The sequence below is a fragment of the Zophobas morio genome, unplaced genomic scaffold (genome assembly GCF_036711695.1).
Source record: "Zophobas morio isolate AGI-343-1 ecotype UQ-CSIRO unplaced genomic scaffold, CSIRO_AGI_Zmor_V1 ptg000031l, whole genome shotgun sequence".
In the NCBI taxonomy this organism is placed as follows: domain Eukaryota; kingdom Metazoa; phylum Arthropoda; class Insecta; order Coleoptera; family Tenebrionidae; genus Zophobas; species Zophobas morio.
Window position 1 is genome coordinate 10,526,973 of NW_026972136.1, and position 17,708 is coordinate 10,544,680.

The 17,708-nt window shown below is 30.9% G+C and overlaps 1 protein-coding gene across 3 annotated transcripts in view; it reads left to right on the forward strand.

The window, feature by feature from the left end:
• Window positions 1-17,708, forward strand: part of LOC135139380 (lysophosphatidylcholine acyltransferase) — a 43,387-nt gene that overhangs the window by 24,778 nt on the left and 901 nt on the right. The window contains exons 3-7 of one of the 3 annotated variants that reach the window (XM_064069589.1): window positions 9,342-9,556; window positions 16,811-17,078; window positions 17,129-17,266; window positions 17,322-17,447; window positions 17,511-17,661. In XM_064069589.1, coding sequence (XP_063925659.1) covers window positions 9,342-9,556; window positions 16,811-17,078; window positions 17,129-17,266; window positions 17,322-17,447; window positions 17,511-17,661 — 898 coding nt within the window. Of the gene's footprint in view, window positions 1-8,931; window positions 9,147-9,341; window positions 9,557-16,810; window positions 17,079-17,128; window positions 17,267-17,321; window positions 17,448-17,510; window positions 17,662-17,708 lie in introns of all 3 variants that reach the window. The other 2 variants (XM_064069588.1, XM_064069590.1) reach the window with 2 other exon arrangements.

The following is a 17,708-nucleotide window of genomic DNA, read 5'->3' on the forward strand; positions in this document are numbered from 1 at the left end:
TAAATTTTCCGTGTTTCCAGTTTTAAATTCTTCATTTTTTCGGTTTTTTAGATCTTTAGTTTTTAATTTTTTTTTCAGTTTTTCGTTTTCTCGTGGTTTTGAATAAAACATCCTATATATTTTTACTTCCCGGGCGTAAGCAAAGGAAGTATTGTAATCCAGTCCGTCTGTCGACTCTCCACTTTTGTATTTTCTCGACCTATCATAACCCCTAGAGGACGAAGAAATAGGTCCCCCGGTCCCCCGTTTCCGTCTGTCTGTCCGTCTGTCTGCCGTCCCGGATTTTTATTAGACAGATAATCTCCGAAAGTACTGGGCCGATTGTTGCCCAGTATTTATATTAGATATATCATGTAGATGGTAAAACTCTAACCAAAATTTGTCTAATCATCCCCACTACTAATGTGATGACGTCACTTCAAAATTGTACAGAGTAATTGGGTTTTAAATTGTATCAAATAGCATAGTCTTACACATGTAGTTTATGACTCCGAATTGAGATTTTACCTGAAACGTCCAGATTTTTGGAAAAAAATCAAAATTAGGAAACAACATTTTGACATTTAATTTGGAATCTACTAAACCGAATGCTTTGAAATCTTGCAGATGGTTTACAGTTATGATAAGCATGATACAATTTTAATCACAATATGTTTACTTATCCCCTCCAAAAAATTGATGACGTCAGCTCAAAAGTTTGCCGAATAAATCCTATCTAAAATGTACAAAATACTTACTTTTAAATTATCATTCCATTCATATTTTTTGTAGTTGCATATACAGGGTGAATCAAAAAAATTAATGAATGCGTAAATTTACTTTATTGATTTACTCAGGAACTACACAACCGAATGCTTTGAAATCTTGGGGATGTTTTAAAGTTATCATAAGCTTGGTAAATTTTTTATCAAAATGTATTTGCTCATCCCCCCTAAAAAATTGATGACGTCACCCCAAAATTTTGCTGAATAATTCCTATCTAAAATATACAAAATATGATGAGTTTGTGACTTATCCTTACATTAATATTTTTTGGATTTGCGGATACAAGTGACCCAAAAAAAATTATCATTGTATTTCAGGAGCGAGGGAAGTTCTGTCGAAACAACTTTCGATTAATTTTTACATATTGTGACTGACTTGTTCTTAGGCTTTACAACCACAGTTTATTTTTTAAATTCCGATGCGACGTTGCCAGGTTATTCCAATTTTCTTGAATTTTTTTAACAATGGAAGGGTTCACAAAAAATTGCAATACGGTTATTCTTAAAGACTGTCCTAGCGTAAGTTAACGAAGTACAAATTGTATATTGGGTGACTGCTACTTTCATATTTTCTCGACGTTCATGACTCCTAGAGCACGAAAAAATAGATCTCCCGTTTCCGCCTGTCTGTATGGTAAGAATATCTTCTTACCATACAGACAGGCCAAATTTTGTTTTTTACCATTTACACGATAGTGTAAATGGTAAAAAACAAAATTTGGCTAGTCATCCCCACCAACAATTTGATGAATTTTTTTTAGTAAATAGCTAACTCCTATACTTGTGATTTATGAATTCGCCTTGATTTTTTTTTTACCTTAAGCGTCCTAATTTTCGCAAATAAATCACTGATCACATTTTATACAAGTATAAGAGCACTGTCGTGCGGTGAACTCCATGAGCGTGTCGTAAAAATGTTGAATTATTATTAACGCGAAGATTGCTGAAATCAAGAACGATTCACCCCATTTTCTGGAAAATTGGAGAATACAATAGTAAAGTTGCGCCCGCCTATATTTAATGACAATAAAATAAAAGTAATAATATTCAGAATTTTTTGCTCCTGACGTCATCTATAGATGATGATATTTCAATTAAGTTCGTTATCAGGATTTTGGACTAATGTTTAAATCAAAGCAAAAAAAAAATAGAAAAGAAAACAAATGAATAGACACGTGGTTGTTATGTTCGGATTACTATATTTTCTTAAAGAAATAGTAATTTTTCATTTATTTTACTGAATAATTTGTTTATTATTAATTTTAGAATACTGGTTGCTTATAATTTTTTTGTGGTAAAAATTCAAGAGACTCATTTACAAAGTATACTGCATGTTCAATTAAAAAAAAATAAGTTGATGTCATGTCCGGTGTATATCAAAATGAGTATTAAAGAATGAGTTTATCATCAGATAAATATTCTAGTAGAATACAAAATTGCCTCAAGAACAAGGGACCTATCTTCAAAAATAGTTGCAGGGGTTGTATTAAATAAAAATGACACTCTGTATAAAGCTCTAACCAGAATTTGTCTAATCATCACTACCAATAACTTAATGATGTCACCTCAAAACTTTGCGTGGTAAATACTATTTTAAATTGATAACATACCATATTCCTGTACTTGTGGTTTATGAATCCGCCTTGACGGGGCCACTTTTTTACAGTGTAACAAGTGTCTATCTGTATATTCTTAATTTATAGGGATCATAAATAAAATTTCTCAATATCAAATTTTATAATTTTTAATATTTAGTATGAATAACATTCAACTGTGTTTCTTAATCGCTTGATGACGTTATGTCAAAGTTTTGATAAGTAAAACTCACTGACGTCTTTATTTGCGCCACACCTATTTTTAATTTAACTTGTGAAGTGCATCTGTTTTTACAATTAGTTTACGAATTATCCTGAAAAAATAAAGTTTCTTTGTTCATCTCCTCCAGAGAACTGATGACGCTGAAAAAAAAATTAAAAATACAGCATCATCCTATTTTTATACAAATTTCCAAAGTCGCATTCTTCCGTTATCTATTGGCATCTGATCATGTTTGAGAACCTATTTAGAACTCTATTTTGGTCTTTGAACAGTAAACACAACTGGTCCTAATTACCAATTTTCCGCAATATTTGCATTAGCTGCACCGCTAACAAAATAGTGTCAGATTATTGTTTCTGAAAATAATTTTTCAACAAATTTTATTTTGAGTCGAGTCATACGTAATACAACGCCCACAAACCGAAACAACGCGGTGTTTATAACTCAAAAAAAAATTGTGAATGATCTGTCGTAAAAAAAATGACTTAAAGATTCTTTTAAAAAAATCTCGTTCACTAAATATAACAAAAATAAAAATGTATTGTTAGAACATAAAATTCGAAATTATGAAACTATTGGACAATTTGTAGATGCAACTTGTTTAGGATTTGTGTTGCTACCAACTAAAGTTAACATTATTCAAAACTGTGGTAACCTGATAACAAAATTTTGCATAGTGCTGCGATAACTTCCTACGGCGACGTACATTGTAATAGTTACAGTTCACAAACATAATCAAGTTCAAACATAAATGTCCCTGATTGGAAATTTTTCTTCTAAAACAGTAAATAGTCAACGCACATTAAAACAAACAACAAATATCAACAGTACTTTCCGTATCAAAATTCTACAACTTCGGACTATCCTCGATGAATCATTGCTTGCACTATTAACATAAAAGTTTCATTATTTTTCAGTCATACGAGTATGTGAATGTTCTTTGCGCTCTGTTATCTAAATATGTGTTTACGTTTACCACATTGTTTAACTTGACGAAAGTACATATTATCAAGTTATTTATTTTTTCTGGTGTTGAAATTTTTAAAGTTTTTTAGTTGTTCTAAGTATTCAAGGAGAAATTTAAATTGGTTGATAGCGTTTTTTGAATGTGTAATTTTGCATAAATCTTCGTAAAATAATTGTATTGTTTAATAGTCAATCTTGAGTCGAGTCTAATGAAATAACATTTATAGTTATTTTAGTATTTAGGTACATTCTAACTGCATAACATGAGCTTCCTGATATTATTTTACGACATGTTGTACTTTCTGGGCAATGAAATCTATGTAAATATCTTTCTTTTTCAACCTGTTGTTTTGTCAATATTACGTCATTTTTTTGGAAATACCCTGTGAGTAAAGTAGCTATAAAAGCTAAAAGCATATTACAATCATCATATTTTTGTAGACAATTAATGAATAATTTTTGAGATGACGTCATCAATTTTTTGGAGAGGCTAAAGAAATAAAATTTTATCAAGTTCTGTCAGCACTATGTACTTTTTTCAACAGATTGTAATGCTTCAACTGAGATTTTCTTGGTAGATTTTAATGTTGACGTCAGTGATTTTTGGAGGGGATAGCTAGGACAAATTTTAGTTGGCGTTTTGCCACATACACAAAGTATATATTTTCCTATTACAAAACTTCTCCCAATTTACGCTGTGACAATAGTTTGGTGAAAGATTTTTTAAAGAAATTTCAGGACAAAAAACTAGGTCAAAAAATTCGACAGAACTTCTCTCGCCCCAAAAGTGCAGCCCTGTAAATCCCGCTTTTTTTCTAAAAATATTTTTTGCTGCCGATTTTAAGTCAAAAAAATTCAAGTCAGAATTTTTCAATTCTCCAGTTCTTCGAATTGTAATTCTTCGTTTCGGTTTTTTGTTGTTTCGATTTTATAACCTTTTGTTTTTTTCAATTTTTCGTTTCTTTTATTTTTCGATTTGCGATTTTCCAATTTTTCAGTTTTTTGTTTCTTCAATTTTTAGATTTTTAGATTTGTCCACTTAAAATTTCTCGAGTTGTCAATTTTTAAGTTTTCAATTTTTCGATTCTTCAATTTTTCATTTTTTAAAATCATCGATTTGCAATTTTTGGTGTCGGTTTTTCTTGATTTTTAAAATTTTTTGATGTTCCGATTTTATAATTTTTTGCTTTTTTGATTTCAATTTTTTGAAATTTTCGTTTCTTCAATTTTTCTGTTTGCAATTTTTCGTTTCGGTTTTTTATTTTCTTTATTTTGTTCAATTTTTCAGGTTTTCAATTTTTCGATTTTGCACCTTTGAGATTTTTTAATTTTCCGTTTTTTCAGTTTTAGATTTTTCAATTTTTCTAGTTTTCATTTTAAATATGAAATAAAATTTTTCACTTTTTTTTCATTTTTCAATGACTGAATTTTAAATCATTTTCATTAGTCGATTTTTAATTTTTCAATTCCTAGATAATTAATTTTTGAGTTTTTCAATCTCTCAATCTTCAGTTTTTCGACTTTATAATTTTGACATTCGATAATTTTTCGGTCTTACAATTTTTGGGTTTTACAACTTTTAAGTTTCTCGACTTCTAGTTTTTCAATGTTTCGATTTTCGCTTTTCCAGTTCTTTGATTTGCAATTTTTCGATTTTCCGCTTTTTCGATTTTGCAATTTTGAGTTTTTTTTACAATTTTTCGATTTTACCACTTTTGAATGTTTCATATTTTAGAGTTTGCAACATTTCGATTTGAGTTCTTCGAGTTTTAAATTTTTCGATTTTTCGATTTGCAATTCTTCGTTTTAGTTTTTTGTCTTTATTTTTTCAGTAATTCGATTTTGCAATGTTTCCATTTTATAACTTTTTTTCCGTTTTTCGTTTCTTTAACTTTTCGATTTGCGACTTTGCAATTTTTCAGTCTTATATTTCTTCAATTTTTAGATTTTGCAATTTGTCTATTTAAAATTTCTCGAGTTTACAATTTTTAATTTTTCAATTTTTTCATTTCTCAAAATCATCGATTTAGAACTTTTGGTCTCGATTTTTCTTGATTTCTTAAAATTTTTCGGTTTTTCGATGTTCCGATTTTTTTTGCTTTTCCAATTTCAATTTTTTTTAATTTTTCGTTTCCTCAATTTCTCGATTTGCAATTTTCTTTTCGGTTTTTTATTTTCTTTATTTTTTCAACTTTTAAATTTTTCTGTTTCCCGATTTTGCAATTTTTGGTTTCTCCAATTTTTTATTTGCAATTTTTCTAGGTTTCATTTTAAATTTGTAATAATTATTATAATTTTTAAAATTTATCCCTTTCTCAACTTGACGATTTTAGAATTTTTTCCATTTTTCAAATATTGGATTTTAAGACTTTCTCATATATGTTTTCGATTTTTAATTTTTCTCGATATTTAATTTTTCAGTTTTTCAATCTCTCAATCTTCAGTTTTATTCGACTTTACAATTTTGACATTCGATAACTTTTCGATTTTCGTTTCTTCAGTTTTTTGATTTGCAATTTTTCGATTTTGCAGTTTTGCGTTTTTTCAGTTTTTCGATTTTACAACTCTTGAAAAAAAATTTTATACTTTCCAATATTTCGATTTGAGTTTCGAGCTTTAAAGTATTAATTTTTCAATTTTTCGATTTGCAATTCTTCGTTTCGGTTGTTTATTGTCTTTATTTTTTCAATTATCCGATTTTTTTTCAGTTTTTCGTTTCTATAATTTTTCGATTTGCGATTTTACAATTTTTTAGTTTTTCGTTCCTTCAGTTTTTAGATTTTGCAATTTTTCTAATTAAATTTCTCGAGTTTTCAATTTTTAATATTTCACTGTTTCGATTCTTTAATTTTTCATTTCTTCAGATCATCGATTTGCACCTTTTGGTTTCCGTTTTCTTTATTTTTAAAATTTTTCGATTTTTCGATGTTCCGATTTTATAATTTTTTGTTTTTTCAATTTCAGTTTTTTGAATTTTTCGTTCCTTCAATTGTTCGATTTGCAGTTTTTCGTTTCGGTTTTTTATTTTCTTCATTTCTTCTATTTGTCAGTTTTTCAATTTGGAATTGTTCGATTTTTCAACTTTCAGATTTTTTAATTTTTCGTTTTTCCATTTTTAGATTTTTCAGTTTCTCGATTTTTCAGTCTTTCGTCTCTCCAATTTTTGATTTGCAATTTTTCTAGTTTTCATTTTAAATATGAAATAATAATTACAGTTTTTAAAATTTTTCACTTTTTCAGTTTTAAGATTTTAGATTTTTTTTTTTCAATTTCTGGATATTTAATTTTTCAGGTTTTGGGTTTTCCAATTTGATATTGGATAATTTTTCGATTTTACAATTCTTGGGTTTTTCAATTTTTCGATTCATTAATTTTTCTTCGATTTTTAAGTTTCTCAATTTTCAGGTTTTCAACGTTTCGATTTTGGTTCTTCTAAGTTCTTTGATTTGCATTTTTTGTTTTAAGTTTTCCGCTTTTTCAACTTTTAGAATGAAAAAAATGGAAAAATTGCAAAACTGTAAAACTGAAAAACCAAAAGAAAACCAAAAAGTATAAAATGAAAATTTGAAAAATTGAAGAAACGAAAAATTAAAAAGTGAGAAACTTAAAATTCGAAAACGTGCAAAATCGAAAAAGCGAATTATTTTAAAGTGGAAATATTGAAGATTAAATAAATCGGAAAATCGGATAATTGAAAAATTCAAAAATTGCAAAATTGAAAACTTTGAAAAATAAGAAAATCGAGGGATTGAAAAATCAAAGAATAAAAATTTCAAGAATTAAATAAACGAAAAATTATAAAATCAAAAGAAACATTGAAAAATAAAATCAAGAATTGGGAAAATTGAGGAAACGAATTGCAAAATTGAAAAATTTGGAATTCGAGAAATTGAAAAATTGATAAAATTGAGCTTTCAAAAAGGAAAAATTATGAAACAGAAACATTAAAAAATGGTGAAATTAAAGAAAATGAAAAAATAAACAATTATGATCACAAAAAATTGGTCCAAGGTAAATAAATCCCGATTTTTCGAAAAATTATAAGATTTGATGCAATAAACTGCCTCATTCGTTAATTTTTTTGACTCACCGTGTATTCTAAAAACTATTAGTACTTTGATAAACCACAAGTATAAAATCACAATATTTTCATATTTCAGAGAGAATTTATTCGGCAAAATTTTGAAATGACGTCTTCAATTTTTTCAAAATTAAATTGCAAAATGTTGTTATACAATCTTAAATTATTTTTCCAAAAATCGGGATGTGAAGGGTGAATACTCCAGGGATTCATACACTACAAGTACAGGTGTATCTTATTTTATAAAAATAATTATATTATATACCAAATTATACTATTGTAAATTTGGGAATAATTAATATCGACATGATAGTCTTAAAAGACAGACGGAAACGAGGGACCTATTTCTTCCTACTTTCGGGGTTAAGAAATGACAAGAAAAGAAGTCGACCGATGGACTTACAATACTTCCTTAGCTTACGCTCGAGAAGTAAAAAAGATAAAGAAGCGTACAGTTTAAAAATTAGTGAAAAGGGAATTAAAACATCAAAAAGTCAACGTCCTAAAAACAAAAAAACAACGAACAAAATTCTAAATTCAGCTTAAACTGCTCTTGGTCACAAATCACTTTCACTAAAATCGCAATTTCTCTCGGTTTTTAAAGAAGATTTTGAATATAAATGTCTCATAATTTATTTAAAACAAAAAAATGACAATCTGTCTAATTTATTTTCCTTTTAATAAAAGTAAAATGTCAATGTATTAATATGGAGCAATTTTTTTACACGCTATTTCTCGTGCCTGATATCTCAGATAATTACAGTATCTAAAAATACCAAACCCATTTTGCTGGAAAGTCACAACACAAAACACAACGATCACCACCCTGTCGAAAAACCAATAAGAACCTTTCGATCGTTACTTCCTGTAATTTGCTAGAACGAGCACATCGATAAACTATCGGAATGTATTTACATAATAAATTGGATTGGAACATATCCAACATCTGATCATCCTGACTGATGACTTTCTGGCTGCAATGCGTCGTGTTTGTCGTAAACATTTCACTACTACAACACACATTCTAATAAAACACACACGATCGAAATCAATGATTCGGGGTTGGCTATGATAACGTCGCATCTGGCATCACTGAAAATACGGGATAACGTAAAAACACGCACTGTGTTTTTCACTGAGAAGTTTTTGAACAAAGAAAAGTAAAATTTAAAGCCAACTCTGTATTATTGTGCATATTTCTTTTTTAGAAGTTCTGTTTACTTAGAATAGCAGTTACTTTCTATTAACAATTAGTCCGGCATTCTTGCCGCTATATTAATTCCTCTTTTGCTCCTTGGACAGTATAGTACGTCGACTATCTGCTAAAATGATCCGGTGCTTGTTCACCGCCGGAGGCTTCCGACTCCGGGTGATTGGAAAACAGTCGGATCGTACATCAGCACCGGTAGTAGCTTTAGCACCTCATTCTTCCTTTATGGATAGCATCGCCATGGTGTATATGGGAGGGCCTTCCATAGTGGCGAAAGGAGAAACTGCATCTATACCTTTCTTCGGGAGTATGTAACTTTAACACTAACATTAACCTTCCCATAATTTTTAGTTTCTAAGTTTGTAAATTTACTCGCCAAACTAACTTTGCTTTCTATGGGTTCGGTGGGTGTGGGTGCCTCATTCTTTCACACAGTTTCATCAAACTAACCCTCATTCGACGACGAGGTAAAAATTGTAATGTGTTTATTTTTGGATGGTAGGAAGTTGACTTCCATACTGTGCTTTTTGGGTCAGAGCGTGTACCGAATCGGAGGGATGAGTGTGGTTGTCAAAGGTAAACAAGCCAGCCGAAATGAAGCACCCATTTTAGTGATTGCCCCACACTCTACATTCTTGGACGGGGGGATAATCTACGCCATTGGCTATCCCTCTATCATTGTTAGGCGGGAGAGCGGTATGAATCCCTACATTGGAAGTATGTATTTTTATGTTTTTGTAGATTATGGCCGGACAAGAGTCTTAATATGTGTACACATAGAAGGCAAATTAGTTAATCATAGTAGTCATCCCATGCCAAAGAATATTTACGACTTTTTTATATTTTGAACTACAAGTACGTCTAATATTAAAACAATTGTTCAAAAAATAATTACTGAAAACATGTTAATGGTAAGTTGCTCAAGTAACTGTCGATAATGACCGTTCTCTGGTAATTAATTCACTGTACACTGGAAAAATCAAGCAGAAATATTTGCTTTCCAAAAAATATAATATCGTTACCTTAAATAAAGGGTTGTTTACTAAGACTTTCTTCCTCGTCTGAAACACGACGACACGTCATGCACAGATGCATATTTTTCAATGACGATTTATTGAGATGACGTCATCAACTTTGTGACAGATCAATACCTATATTAACTTTGGTAAGTACGGCGTAAAAACTAATCGAAATGTTGCGGTGTTCCTTTGAATTTTCCGACAATTATTAGGGTGACAAACCGTCATTCATTTACTTCGACAAATATGCCTTGTCATCTTGTCAACGATTCTAAAAACTAAAAATTAAAACCTGATGTACACGAGCATTTAATCACTGCATTAATTTAATGACGTAATTAACCGATCACGTGATCAAATGCAGCCAATCAAATACTCATTTAATTCACTTGCCATGAACCGCCATTTTTAATGTATTGTAATCTGTATTTTATATAGATTTTGCCATTTATACGGTAAGCTTAAAATTTCAGAGTAATCGATTCAGTAGTTTCGGGGATTATCCATAATTTATAAAATAGTTAACAATCTACAGATAGAAACAAAAGGGAACCCTAATTTTTCATATTTACATGTACGATACTTATTAGAGGAATTTTAAAATATATATTATATCTAGAGAGAAAAATAAATTTTCTTCAAAAATTTTGCAAATTTAATGTTTCATGTTTCTATAAAAATTTTATTTTTAGTGTGATTACTGCGGCAAAAATAGCATACTGGGTATGCCAGACTTTATTTCTCAGGTTATAGCTTCTTTATTAGCTGAGATGTTGGTACACCATAAAAGTTAATTATAATGAAAGGCTGGGTGTCGTTACAAAGTAGAATCAAAAATGTTATAAGCACACACAGTTCCACTTTTCAATGTGTTTTTTTTTTTTCAATACAATACAGGCACTTTTTACTTATAAGTTATACGACTGTCAAAAAAATAATTAATTACCTATATATGTATATACCGGGTGTCTGGAAAATGGTAGATTAACTCTTTAGCACGTTATGTATGAGGGTTTCAGGAGTCTCAAAAAAATAATAAAAACATTCTTTATGATGTTGATTATGAATAAAACGTAATTTTATAAAAGTAAAACTGGAAACACTGCACGCACCTAATGTGTGTTTTCTGATGTTTTGGTAAAGCAACAAAAGAAAAATCCATTAAAACATAACCAACTAAACACTAGAGATGTTCAAAATTTCTGCCTTGTGCATATAAGTAAGCTCGTAATGTTTCCAAATTTTGATCATTTTCTGTAAAATTTAATCATCAGTACTTGCTAAGATAAAACTGATTTTGGCAAATGACATATCTTCTAAGAAAGAGAGGGTGGGTGGGCGGGCTAGTAGCTGTTAAGATAAGACTAATTTTGGCAAATGAGATATTCTCTAAGAAAAGAGCGGGCGGGTGGGGGGGATTAGTACCTGCTAAGATAAAACTGATTTTGGCAAATAACATGCTCTCAAGAAAAGAGAGGGTGGGTGGGCGGGGTTAATATCTGCTAAGATAAAACTGATTTTGGCAAATGACTACCCTCTAAGAAAAGAGAGGGCGGGTGGGTGGGGCAAGTACCTGTTAAAACTGATTTTTGGCTAAAGACATATTCTCTAAGAAAATCGAGGGCGGACGGATGGGGTTAGTATCTACCTGCTAACTAAATTATTATAAGAAAAAACTAGAGGTTCCAAAGCACTTTCCAATTTTTTCCAAACAGGAATACCTAGAACTTCAAGATTGTTTTAAATTTTCTAAAAAAAAAACCGGTTCCCAAAATTAACTCAAAAACAAATCAGGTCAGAATTTTCCAAAAATAGAATACCAAAGTCCCCCAAAAATTTTTAGAAATAATTTACAAAAAAAAATCTTCATTGGCTCCCAAAATAACACACATGGGCTCCCAAACAATGCCATCCAAAACTTTCAAATTCGTAAAAAATAAAACACTAAAAGCTTAAAAGATTTTTTCAGATTCATCCAGCAACAAAAGACTAGATTTCTTTAAATTTATCCGAAAATGTGATAATGAATGTGTTGTTTAGTTGTTAAACATACCAGTGATTACTATAAGAGCATAGCGGAGAGTTAATCCGCCATTTTCCAGACACCCGGTATAGCGTGTTTCTTCTCAAGAGATCTGGGAAAATTACCAAGCTTTACCTGAATGAAAGGTTGTCTAAAGAATTCAGGCGCGGATCCAGGAGGGGGGGGGGCAATGGGTGCAATTGCCCCCCCCCCCTGACACACGATCGAGGTACTTTATTTTGACCAATTTCAAAATTTTGAAATCGCATTTCATTTTGTAATTACAGTACAATCTCTATAATCCGAACTCACGATTATCTGAACATCCAGTAATCCGGACCGAGGCTATTTGAAGTCGATACCTCTTTAATCCGAACAAAAACTCTGCAATCCGAACTGAACTTGAAAACATGCACCCACTGGAAAAAATGACGCAAGATCTTTCTGCACATGTTGTATGGAATATTTTGAAATTTTAAAAATTGCGCTATTTCAATGCACTGAATTAATTAACTAATTCTGGAAAAAAGGTTGAAGTTATCGAAAAAATGAGACCCGAAATCTATAAGAGAAAATATTTAGTTAAGTTTCGAAAATCGTCGAAAATGGCTCGAAATTTGCATGAGGAAAATTTCATTTTTGAAAAAATTTCCTAAAAATTCTGAAAAAATTCAGGGATATATATTCCAACGTGCTGATTCCAGAAATATAGCATGTTTATGGTAACGGAGCAATATTTTCGGAAAATTCGCTTTAAAATTCGAATTTTTCGAAATGTTTAAAAATTGCGATATTTGAACTGGACGATTCTGGAAAAATGGCTTAAGTTATTGAAGAAATGAAGCCAAAGTGACTTCTGAGGCCGAAAATCTACAAGAAAACGTATTTAGTTAAATTGCGAAAATCGTCGAGAATGGGTCGAAATTTGCATAATGGAGGTAATACGAATACATAATGGAAAATTTCCTTTTTGAAAAATTCATCTAAACATTCTGAAGAAATTCAGGGTTTAGATCCCGTCGTGTTTATTCCAAAAAAATTACGTGTTTATGGTCACGGAGTAATATTTTTTAGAAAGTATGTATATTATTATCCATTGTTGCTTAAGAATTCTTTAATTTTGTTTAATAAAATTTAAGTTTATTTCTTGAAATTTGTTTTCAGTTGTGTATGAAGCTGTTATTCAATTCCCTTTCAGATTTTTGGAAAAATCGCTGATCCGAACAAATCGTTAATCCGAACACACTTTTTCCCAATTATTAGGATTATCGAGGTTCTACTGTACACTATACGTGTAAGGAAAACAACTAAATGTCAACCATGTTATGTGAAAAAGAGTATACTAGCTAAAATTTTATAAATTTTTTTGTTTAGAACGAATTTCTGGGGGATAGGTAAAATCCCACAAAAATTGCCCCCCCCCCCCTAAACGAAATCCTGTATCCGCGCCTGAAAGAATAATACAAAATCTAGTTAGAAGTGTCATACGAGTATATAACAGTTCAAGTTTCACCAGAAATTGAATTCATTTTTTATTATTTTTGGTTACTTAAAAAATTTGTAATAAAATATATAGATTTAAATTTATTTGAACAGGTTTAACTACAAAACGTAACCAGTTTATATTGGAAAATTTTTTGGAAAAATTCTTATTATTCAGTCTTATCTTGGTAATACTAACCCTCTCATTCTTTATTTTCTTAGAGGATAAATCATTTGCCAAAATCAGTCTTATCTTACCAAGTACTAGCCCCGCCCACCCGCCCTTTATTTTTTTAGAGGGTATGTCATTGGCCAAAATCACTCTTATCTCAGCAAGTACTAGCCCCACCCACCCGCCCTTTATTTTTTTGGAATCTATGTCATTCGCCAAAATCAGTCTTATCTCAGCAAATACTATCCCCGCCCACCCGCCCTTTATTTTCTTAGCGGGTATGTTATTTGCCAAAATCAGTCTTATCTTACGAAGGACTAATTCTTCTTCAGTTATGTGCTTTTGTGTTAGAAAATACCACCTTTCAAAAAAGAAAAACGATAAGAAAAGAATCCAAACAACATTGTTTTTTATTTGTTGGCAGTTATTTTACTGAGTAGGTACTCTCCAAAATTATAGAACAACAAACGGTAAAACAGTATTTTGTTTCTTCATCCACTTCAAAAAACTGATGACGTCAACATTAAATTTTTAACAAATCTCAATTGAAATATGCCGACTGACATGCTCTTTTATAGTTCTGGAAATTTCATTCTATCCTGTAAAATTTTATTGGCTATAATGAGACGGATAGTAGTTTACAACTTAAAGTTGTCGCGCGCCGGTAATCCTCAAATGTTACAAAGCAAAATAATCCAGGGCCAGACAGGGATCATCGTTACTCACGAACGAAAATCACCATCATTTGATGAGTACAATTATGTGCTAAATGTTCTCCTATAAATTCGGGTGAACTAGTGTGAGCCGTAAATATTTCTTACCATTGTCCGTCTCGTTATTGTCAATACAATTTTATGAGGTAGAATAAAATTCACAAAACTACCTACTTTAAAAAATAAAATGTATCATCTCCGAAAATTTCTTTGAAATTTTCCAAAGGCACTAACATTAAAGAGTACAGAATCTTCCCGCCGAAAAGTTGATGAGATCATCTAAAATGTTTAAAACATATATGTGTATAATTTTCAAAGTTATGTTAAACATGTACTGTTTAAGAGAATTTGGCTTACAATACAGGGTGATTATTAATGATTGGAGCGAATTTTTGTATTGGCAATTCTGAATTATTGGCAGTAATGCTAGTATGTTAGTTCACAGCTGTCAATTTTGACATGAGTGAGCCTAATAAACGTGTTAAGAAGATAACAACTACTCGAGACTCTATTAAATAACAAAAACTTGCTAATTTACGGAAAAAGTGTGTTTTAGCTGCTTATTTAATAAAACTGTTAAATCTTTGTAACAACAAAAAAAAACAAAAAAGCCGTTTTTGAAAAAAAAATTAATAAAAAACGGTTTTTACATCTCTAGCAGCTACTGACACAGAGAGGAAGCGTTAAATATACCAACAGTTACCGACGTTGCCAAGTTATACACCGCACTTTAAAATAAAAGCATATGCAACCAACAATACGCTGAAAAATTAAAACGATTTTTAAAGTGTACGTAAGGGAAGATGTTGGAAACAAAAAATGTGAAAGACGTAGGACGTAGTTTAATTAGTTTAGCCTCAATTTGTGGCAATGACAGTGAAATTTATATAAAAAATAATTAAAGTATGCACATCTTTTGTTTCCAGGGCCTCCCCTTATGCCAAATTAAAAAAAATCATAGGGCTAATCAATGTTACTTTGAAAGCAATTTTCTTGTTTGAAATACCGTCAAAATAATGTAATTACAAATTACTATAATCACTATTTTTTGTGCTTTGAACAAAAAATAAATAAAATCTTAACGTATTCGATATACAGGTGTCCCAGTTAAAACTCTGCGACCTAATATCTTGAGAACGGATAGAGAATATATTGAATTTCTGTAAACTCCTTTGCCTTTAGCTTGAAGAAAGAAGCTCAATTTCGCACATTGCAAATATGAGGCAAACCTATATTTTTTTAAACTGCAACTTATACATATACTTTTCCACGGATTGTGGTAGACTGTTAAATCTTGATTACAATACAACACGTATACATTTTTATTTCACTTTCAGTTAATAAAAAAATAAAATAAAATTTATAAACATAAAAAAATGAAAAACGAGTGAAATCAAAAACTACCACTATTATACGACAGTTCGAATATATGCTGAAACAGATTTTGTTAATTATAAAATATAGTGGAGGTGCTTTATTTCACTAAACTTTCATTTTTTAGTATATTTTCAGAATGTAATATCTTCATTATTAACAGTAAATATAACCTGTCCACACCTTTCGCTATATAACGCACGAGCAGTTTTTTTAAACACTCTATCGTCATCTTCTTTTTAGCATTTTGATGACATTTTTCATCACGTAAAATTTTTACGTTAAAACTCACTTTAAAAATCAATATCTCGATTATTTATGGAAATTTTGTAACGCAATTTTGACCACTCTTTTCAGCTTATACTACTCTATAGGTTACCCGGGAAACATTGTCATTTTTTTTGTTAGAAAGCGTTTGTCGAAGAAGCTGTTTCTGCTGTATCTCATTTTCAACAAAAGAAATCGACAATGTTTTCCACTTAACGTGCAGAATTTTACAGGCTCTAATTAGTGGTGACAACCGCATTCCGAAATTTCTATAAATAATTGAGAAATTGATTTTTAAAAATACGTGACGAACAATTTCACCAAAGTTTTAAAAAGGACGATGATGATAAACTTAAAAAAAAAATGCCGCTGTTTTATGTAGAGAAATTTGTGGACAACTTACATAAAGGCAAAGCCAACTTGACGACTTTTTCATTGAATACATGTTAATTATGTACTATATTCATGCAGAGCACAATTTGGCAACGTCGGTACTTGGCGGTATCATATATTTTTTTAAATATGTGGCCAACCTGATAAAAAAAATTCACAAGCATTAATAGTCACTCAGTATCTGCTTCACAAATTTGTTTTAAAGTTTCAGACTAATTCTAAATCTAACTAAATATGTAACTACATACTTATATTTCTACCTACAAAAAATACTTAATTTTTTTTAGAAGTTTTTGAATAATAAATTGTTCTAATGTTAGACGTACTTGTACCTTTCAAACAAATCATTCCAAAAATTCGGACGTATTAAAACTTTCCACTTATTTGTTTAGTTTGTATAACACTAAAGCACATATTGTGTTCTTTGAAAACAAAAGTGTTAAGTCGAATTTTCCTTCCGAAAACAAGAACAACAAACACCCTGTTGAGAAACAACTAAACCAAAAACCAACTGTACTTTTTTTCCAGAGATGATCAACTTCACACAACCTGTGTACGTCTGGAGAGACGACCCAGACTCCCGTCAGAACACCATAAAAGAGATAATCAGCAGAGCAACGTCGAGTTTAGACTGGCCACAAATTCTCATTTTTCCAGAAGGAACATGTACGAACAGATCATGTTTGATCACATTCAAACCTGGGGCATTCTATCCCGGGGTTCCCATCCAGCCTGTGTGTATCAGGTATCCAAATAAACTGGACACGGTGACGTGGACGTGGGAAGGCCCGAGCGCGTACGCACTCTTACCAACACATTTTCTCTTTTGTTAACTTATTATTACAGGTTAAAACTTTTATGGTTGACTTTAACACAACCCTACAGCTACTGCGAAATCGAGTTTCTTCCAGTATATAACCCAAACGAGGAGGAAAAGAGGGATCCAAAGCTGTTTGCTAATAATGTTAGGGCCGTTATGGCAAAGTATGTGTTAGGGAGGAAAAGAAGTGTTCGCGTAATGGGATGATTTTTGTTTTAGGGCTTTAGGAGTTCCGGTTTCGGATTATACGTACGGAGATTGCAAATTAATGGCGAGGGCTAAAGAGATGAATTTGCCTAATTCGACGTCACTGGTTGAAGTACAAAAATTGAGGCATAGGCTGAGGTGGGTTTTGTTTAATAATTACAACTTTATTTTAATTTTAATTCGTTGTATCACAATTTGCAGCCTACACCAAGCCAACGTAGAAGAAAATCTCCTTAATTCCAACATTCTTTGTGAAAACTGCACCAAAGTAACCTTCCCAGAATTCTGTAAATTATTAAATTTGTCACCAAGCGATCATGCTACACAACATTTGTTCAGATTATATGATAAGGTAAATCAACCACTTTTTATTTAGATTAAACACCTAATCAACTTTTT